At 33.7% G+C, this 8,515-nt stretch overlaps 1 protein-coding gene across 2 annotated transcripts in view; it reads right to left on the bottom strand.

Annotated features, from left to right (window-relative positions):
- Positions 1 to 317: 317 nt before the first annotated feature.
- RFX3 (regulatory factor X3) overlaps positions 318 to 8,515 on the bottom strand; it is a gene marked incomplete at its 5' end in the record, with an annotated part of 51,883 nt that continues 43,685 nt past the window's right edge. The window contains 6 exons of one of the 2 annotated variants that reach the window (XM_084278167.1): positions 318 to 657; positions 1,112 to 1,154; positions 3,285 to 3,438; positions 4,407 to 4,615; positions 6,081 to 6,230; positions 6,531 to 6,628. In XM_084278167.1, the coding sequence (XP_084134293.1) occupies positions 419 to 657; positions 1,112 to 1,154; positions 3,285 to 3,438; positions 4,407 to 4,615; positions 6,081 to 6,230; positions 6,531 to 6,628 (893 nt within the window). In that variant the 3' untranslated portion in view covers positions 318 to 418. Of the gene's footprint in view, positions 682 to 1,111; positions 1,155 to 3,284; positions 3,439 to 4,406; positions 4,616 to 6,080; positions 6,231 to 6,530; positions 6,629 to 8,515 lie in introns of both variants that reach the window. The other variant, XM_084278168.1, reaches the window with a different exon arrangement.

Below are 8,515 nucleotides of genomic sequence, written 5' to 3'. Positions count from 1 at the left end.
TTTTGATATTTCACAGAAGTGCATCTAATTAAAAACCTATCTATATGAAATCATCATAACTAATACTTAACATTAAAATTTTTTTAAAACTATGAAAAACTTTAAATTATTATAAGTGAACAAAAACATTAGCATTAAGCTCTGCAAAAATCTTTCTTGCATTTCATACTAAGAAAACTCTTGATATTGAGCTGCCAATGTAAAGTGTTTCTGTTTTTTTTAAACAGATCTGGCAAAATACATACACCCATTCCATTTAACAACTCCAATAAAATAATATTCAGCACAGCTAAAATTTGACAACAGTCGACCTTCAGGCTTTTTTTTTTTCAATTTTATTTTTTATTTCCCCCTTCCATATTAAACTCAAAGACTAACGATATGGGGTATGTGTCAGGGTGTGTGAGGAGATTTCGTATTAGACTGCAGTATATGTATTTCCAGTAGCACTGCACTGTCTGATAGTCTGAGTAGTTGCAACAATGTGCTCATTATGGATTGGGTTCAGGAGGTTCTGCTGTACTCCACTCTCAAGCACTGGCTGCATGCAGCCCACCTGGAATGCCTGGTTTAGCTCTGTTTTCTCCCGCTTGGATTGTGGCTCTCCATTTTCATCCAGCTCTTCATCTATTTCACTTTCAACTTCGCTGCCCTCATCTGCATAAACAAAGCACCATGAAACTAGCACCAAAGAAAAAATTCTAATGCAAGGGCCTTTGTTTTTCAAGTAATAGTTGAAATACAAAGACAGAGAGAAGACTAGCAACCTCATAAACCGAAAACAGAATTTTACTGGAAAAAGTAAATTATTATCTCAATCAGAAAAAACAGACTGTCAGCTCTGATCATTTCATTACATAGATAGCTCATTGTATCCATATTATACGTATCCATGTAATAATGTTAGTCAGCTTTGTTCATTTCATTATACACTTTATTGTACACATGTAGTATGTTAATGTATGTGTATAACATATACATGCACTTTAAAGCATGACAGAGCTCTAAATTCTGTTTTGGTGCACTTTTAAAAAATGAAAAGACTTACTTTGCTCAAAGTGGCACATTAGCTGTATACAGAATTATACAGTGGAGAGATTAAAAGGCTTACCTTTATCCATATTTCCAGGGGACACAGCATTTAAATCACCAAACTGCAAAATAAAAAACCAATTAGAAAAATTGGACACAATCTTAAGCAAATGTGAACTTAGGAATATTTTTGATGGAGCAGATCTTTTTGAGGCTAGCATTCAAATGCATGATCATGGCTGCAGCCACATCCATAGCACAGCAAATAATTTTCCATTCCATCCCAGTCTTGTGCTTATTAAGACAATTATCACTAAGTAAACGCTCAAAATTAAAATGGGCAAGTATAAAGTTTTTAAAGATTGCTTCCTCAGGGCCCCTGGGGCTTGAAGTGAGCTACTTTTGCATTGTATAAAACTATAAACTATCCATTCTAAACTGCCAATATTTTAACAAAAACCTCTTTTTAAAATTTCCCATGGACAACCTCAATTGTACTGGAACAAAAATGAAGGTGTCACACTTTTGCAAATCTACCTGTAAGGCAGATGAAAGGCACAGCTGAGAAACATTTTATAATCTGGTAGCCAATTTACTTACATCAAAAAAAGACCTTTCAAAAACTGTAGCTCACAGCTAGTGCTACAACTTTCCTCCCTTTATTTTCCTGTATTCTCCAAGTTTCCCTTAAATAAGAATCGGCAGAATTCAATGAATTTCAAATGAAAGGAGTATGTTATTTAGATAAAACCATAATTTATGATACCAGTCTTTTTCAGTAGTATTTTTCTAATAACTGTGTCTAAAGCTGGGAGAAGAGGAAGGAAGAAAAATAAGCACATTTTTCTCAGCTGCAACACCAGTTTATACTCTGTTACGATGTTTGTCAGAACACAGTCTTAGACTTCCTCATGTTTTTTTTAGCCACTGTCACTGAATATACAGGAACATAGAAAGCCATGCATTTAATGAGTACTTGGTATTTTTATTCTGCCCTTGTCACCTCCAAAATTTCTACGTTACTTACTTCCTCATACCATCTCCATCTCCAGGCTACATAAACTTTTCAGATTTTGCACTACGTTTATGTTTATGTCTAACATATAAAATGTCTGTTAAGAAGACAAGAATGCCGTAACTATATACTTGCATAGTACCTTACTCCAAATGTAAGGCAAAGAAGCAGCAAATATACTATTGGGTGGTCACTAAGCAAAAACCCATTGTTATTTAGTTTTTTCTGTAATATGTTATGCCATATGATATGAAATCATTTATTTGACAAATAAAGCTGAGACATTTCCAATTTCTCTTGAAACACAGCATCTATTTATAGTACATAAAGAGCCTATCAGAATATCTTTAGGGAAGAGTAATACCTGATGCCAAATTAACCGGCAAAATGATTTGCAATTTAACACAGAATTTGATACAGTGACTCCCAAGTGAAAAGATGTAACAAATCTCTCCCACTAACTATCTAGCATATCTTCAAACATATCAGTTTTCCAGCACTTCTGTAGTGCAATTCTTTGATGACGATTCATGTATTCCTCACTCTCTCACTCATAATAAAGGTTAGCTGAGTTGCTGCAAAAAAGAGGGATGAGATAAGCTTTGCCTTGCAGATGCCATAGATGAGTAGAAAAAACTAGTTATGAATTGGGATTTGTGTTCCATTTGATAAACCAATAATCTTTGAAACATGTATGACAACACACACATGAAAAACAACCCCATATGTAGGTCTATACCAGTTTTATTACAGGTAGGTGAACAGTTACTGTACAAGCAAAATTCTGCATGTAAGCCATCCTTCCTAAGTCAGTGAGGGTACTCAGCCCATTTGTGTTAATATTCGTGTGGGAATTCAACATGTGTGCAAATACATGTAAACAGACCCATGTAAGTAACAGTGTCCAATTGCTTCATTCTTTATTTTCACATGAAATATTCAGTTCTCAAGGTTGTATGTTGATGAGCATTTTTCACACTGAGAACTGTTTGAATCTGTATGCATATATGTAAAGGAGTAAGCTCATTTGGAAATAATTGGTTGTTAGAATTCAATATAATTTTAGTACTCTGACAATCAGACAATGAAACAAGTTTGAAACTGTTGTATTTGTAACCCAGTCTTCTGTTCTACAGAACATCCTGCAGCTCCACATAAATGTCTAAAAAATTTCCTAAGACACATACCCAAATTCATCACTAAATCTATCAATCTAGTCTCTTATGTATTATCTTACCTCTCCCATAACTGCAATAGGTGTCTCTCCTGTTGCCTGAGCAACACGATGTTCTACTAAGTAAAACATGTATTCATCGTAAAGCAAGCGGATCAGATGAAAAGAGCCAAAGCTAGCAGCACTGCGCAAGGTTAAATCTCGAATCACCATTGAGCTATTCAAAAATAGAAAAATATATATATTTATGAATTATATGTCATAGTAATTTTAAAACTTACCCACGCAGACATTTCACCTCAAACCCAATATTCTCAAAAATATGTTATCGGAGAGAGAAGTCCAGGAAAGGCAATCATTTCCATATCTCCTTTCTCTGAAGGTATTAGTGGACACCACATTACATAAGAAATAACCAGATGGTCTGTTTTCCGTTTTTCTTTCTTTTGTGTAACTCCAATACTTTGGCATGTGTAAAACCTAACTTGAAAGAAAACTGTTGAAAACTTAAACAACTAAAATAGTAAGAAAATGATCCCATTTTAAACAAACTAATGCTTAAATAGTGTTTGTTGTGTCCACCTTCCCAGTACAAAGGTTTTTAATTGCCACTATTTTAAAACTGTGAAACTTAAAATTAGAAAAATATAGGCTCGTGTCAATAGTATATTGACGAATTCTGGTATCTTCAACAAGCAGTTGCTATAGTCCTTTTCAAAGAATGAGGTTTACTCTGATAACTGTTTCAATAAGCAGATAACATGGAATGCTTGTCATAATGTTATTTTTGCACAGTGAAAACTGGTTTTGTCTTCCTTATTTGATAAACATAGATACCACAGTATTTTAATAAATAATATTAAAAATAGTGGCTTAATAATTGTGTAATATTCAACCTCCCTAAATCATATAAAGTTTCTAATTCAGGACAAAATTCCACCTACATTCATTTGTGTGTAGCCTTTAAAACAGTATAAAAGGATCATTTAGGTCCCTGATCATCTGCAAGTAGCCCCAAGGTCAAGGTTAGCAACAACAATTTTCTAAAAACAACCCCAAACCAGCCCACATTTTCCATGACTTTGTGAGCAACTGTTTGAAATGACATCTGTCAATTTTAATATAGCAGACAAATCAGTAAATAATAGAATAGATGAAATGCTTTAGAAGTCTAATGAATACTACCTGTAGAAAGACCATTTTAACAGAAATTGCCGTGCTGCTTTAGGAAAGCTGGGTCTTCCTTCATATGGTTTCAACGCTTGCATCATTACATTATCAAGCCAGGCAGCCCACTGCTCCAGAGTGCTCTGCTGTTGAAGAGTCATCTTGAAATCTGTTTCTAGTCTCTGAACCATGTTGTCATCACACTGGCACACCCAGGAAGCCTGCTCCTGTTACAGCACATGGCAGCAACTCTTTAATTAGCAATAAACACACCAAAGCACAGAATATAATTCTTTCTCAAAGATTAAGGAATTTAATTCATGAAGACGACAAAGAACGCTTACTAGACAAAGAAAGAAGCAGGATTTATGTTTATGTTATCACAAATTTGTTGACAGCAAATGGGTGGGAAAAGCACAGTGTATAAAAGTAGACATTAGTTAAAGAAATGAGAACAATCAATGGAAATGACACGTGTATGTTGTAGTTTTCCATGTTCTTTCTAAAAGGCTTCTACTTTCCTCATTCATCATTTTTCCACTGAAATATTCGTGATTTGTCAGTTTTCTTCAGGGACTACGGCCGGGCAAGCAGAAGTGTTAAATGGAGGCTACAGTAATAAAAGTAGCATGAAATCAAATACAGGGTTCCTTTTCTTCTGAAGAAGTTACAATTCAAGACAATTTCTTTCTATTGTCTTATCAAATACAACTTTGTATATGAACAAGAATTGTTTTGTTTGCTGACTATAGGAAGTAATAAATCACATGTTATTTAAAGTACAACATGCAAATGGAGAAACACAGTCTGCATACAATAAGAAGAAATTTAGTAGGCATTATCAAGTTTAATTAGGCTTGTTGGTCAATTCAGAAACTAAGAGACAAACATGAAGACTCATTAACTAAGGCCATTTCCTTAACCTCTTCCTATCATGTCCCAACTTAACACCTCATTCACAGACTTTATATCCATGTTAACATATTACAGTAGTTAATATCCTGTATCTTTGGTCAAGTTAAGATTATTAACAAGTGCATTAATACACTTGTACATAAGGAAATAAGAGACAAACACGGAACTATCAGTAATCCAGAACACTGCACTTTGCTGGGTAAAAGGAAAAAATCCTTTTCCTCAGAGGAGCAGAAATATGGAGAAAGTGAAAATATAAGCTTATGTTTTATAGCTAACTGGAAATTAGTTCTAATCCGTACTAATCGAATTAGTTACTCAGGAGATCATCTAAATTTGACGACTGGCATTTAGATAAAGTGTAAAAATGGTATTGTGTTTGAAATAATGATACAGTCTGCAGTAAAAACAACGCTGTGCTTTTAATAGTTTTTAGAGAGATTCAGAATGATGCTACTATCTGAGATCTATGATACAAATTATGCTATTACTAAGCGTCATTCATGGTACCCATTCTAAGAATGTTCTGTATTTGCAGAGATGTTAAAAGAACATGGGCTGTTCAAGACAGTAAATGGAAACAGGTAATGGTTCTGACCTCCTACTTTACTAAAGTGTAACCTGGCATATTTGGACTGAAACACTGCACATATGAATCAGCAAAATATTCTCACTTTGCTCTATTGATAGCATGACAGATAAAAATAAAGCTCAAAATAGCTGGGGGAATAATACTTTTTAAAGACAATAAGCCTTTTATTTAAAACTACACTTTACCTGAACATTGGCAAAATCAACACGGTTAAGATCATTGAGCATCTGGTTGATTTGAGAAGTATTTTGAAGGACAGCACGAGCTGCTTGAGCCAGGTGATTAAGAGATGTGTATCTTCGCAGAGTCTGGGCAAAGGCACTTACAGCGGCAACCTATGAAGAAATGAATGTATTTTAAAATATTTTACTCTTTATCAGTAGATTAATTCTACAGATTGAGTCTTTACCTTAATTTTAATATTCTGTATTAATGGCTTTTCATATGTGAATTCTGTCCATGATCAAATAATGTCTTCCTTATAATTTTTTGTCAAAACCAAGTTATTTTTTCTCTTATTATTTGATACTTGATGTTAAACATTAAATTTAGCAATGAAGTTAAAACACTACTGCTTTCAGATGATTCTGCCCACTTTGCCATTGCAAGAATAATACTGCAACAGTTTAGTCTACCTTGGTTTGTATCATCCTCTGTGGAATATTGTTCATGGCATTTGAAAGCCAACCTTCAAGGCTTTTTGCAAAATTGCGAATGGCTTGGGTCAAGGCACCTGTGCATTAAAAAAAAACAAGAACAAAATTAAAAGAAAGCAATGTACCTGTCTTGAAATGTTTTGCATCCTCAGTACGTACATACTCAACATTCTGGTCCGCTGCTTTTACTTACCAAAAGACAAATTCATTCCAGGTTCAAAATGCATCGTTCAGATACAGATTATACAATAATGATTTTAGTTGTGGTTTAAAAAGCAGCACTGACTTCCTCACCTAACAATCTTTCAAGAAGTTTTTGAGCTGCAGTATTGTTTTGGGCACTCCTGTAGAAGGACATCAGTAATTGTAGCACTTATGATGGAAATTTCCATCACATACTTTCATCGTTCCATTTCATCTAAGCACCTCTCTCTTTCAAAGAGCAAAAACTCTGGAAAAAACTATTTACTGCAATAGTGCAGTTTCCTCAAATAAACCCAAACTAACCTCAAGCCATGTCATAGTGCTACTTACTTCGGTTTTAAAGAACAAAATCCAACTTGCAGTGCTTAAAGATATAATCAGTTAGCAAGATATCAGAATGTGTTCCACTGACGAAGTGAGATTATTCAAATAGCTGTTGAATCTGCGTGCATTTTTTTCTTTACTATATAATACCCACAGTAATTACTGAGATTTAGAGAGAAAATCAAGTGTCCCTATAGCAATCTGCACTCCTTAAAATACATGTTTTTATTTTTCAAAGGAGGAGGACAGTAAGTATTTTCTAAAGGAACTGCACCAAGAAAAAAAAAAAAAAAGTATTTTCTGAGTAGTAGAAAACTTACTTTCCCAAACCTACCACTTGGTTGTTGACATAATAGCATCCACTCAAATGGATATAAAGCCTAGAAGGCAAAAAACCCTACAGGTTTCTACACACTAGTAGAGAATGAACATAACTACAAACATGAAGAAGAGAAAACAAGAAAGAAGGAATAATACAGATTTTCCAACTATTTTGGCTACGTATGACAAGAAACAGTCCATGTAAGGACTGATGGAATTCTGTATGTTAGGCTCTGGTAGAATAAAAAATTAATCCTGATGGAACTTTTCTTTAAGAAATGGTCTTTTACCATTTGATTATTGATGATCCATTTTTTAATAAAGCATTCTATCAGCAAAGTAAATTTACTAAAAGGGAAAAACGTATTCTTCATGACATCTTGTTCACATTTCTTGAAATTTATAGTGATAAGCAGTAGAATCCATATCAGTCATTTATATAACTGACCACATATTTGGATTTTTAGCTGAACACATTTTGGTATTGCAAAGTATCTGTATTAGCTGAACAGTCTATGGTAACAGTTGTTTTTTTTCTCTTGAGGTTTCCACGTGAAGAAAAAGCTTTTTTCTTCAATCCTATCAGTTACCTCACTCGTGCTGCTTTGTAAACTTACTTTCTGTGCACTTACTAATTAACTATGTATTCACTCACATTTTCTTACCTCTAGAGCAAGAAAATGTGATGTGGAAAGAATAATGTAAATATTGCAATATGTAAGGAAAATATTAGTGCTTTTTCACTTCTAAATTGCTTATTATTCTTTTTTAACTAACTATACCTTATGAAATTATTTGCATAATTTTAATGCTGATCTTCTTTGAAAATAAATATGGGAAAATGGCTCAGGAATTGAGAAAGGCCTTTAACTATAAAGAAAGTATAGCAAGTGGAAGGAATTCCATTCTGAAGAAATAAATCTGCTAATGAAGATAATTGGGCATCAGTATTGTACTAATTTCTAATGAGCTTTGGAAATATCATATTAAATACAGAATTTTTCTCATATTCCAACATTAAGTACATATCTAGCCATTAGCAAAATCTTATGTACCTATGTCCTCAATGACTTCTTTTCAATTCATAGACACACAATAAATGATATTGCAATGGC

The sequence above is a fragment of the Gallinula chloropus genome (genome assembly GCF_964237585.1).
Source record: "Gallinula chloropus genome assembly, chromosome: Z".
Classification (NCBI taxonomy): Eukaryota; Metazoa; Chordata; class Aves; order Gruiformes; family Rallidae; genus Gallinula; species Gallinula chloropus.
The sequence above is the reverse complement of the archived record's forward strand: the minus strand, read 5'-3'. Positions and strand labels throughout refer to the sequence as shown.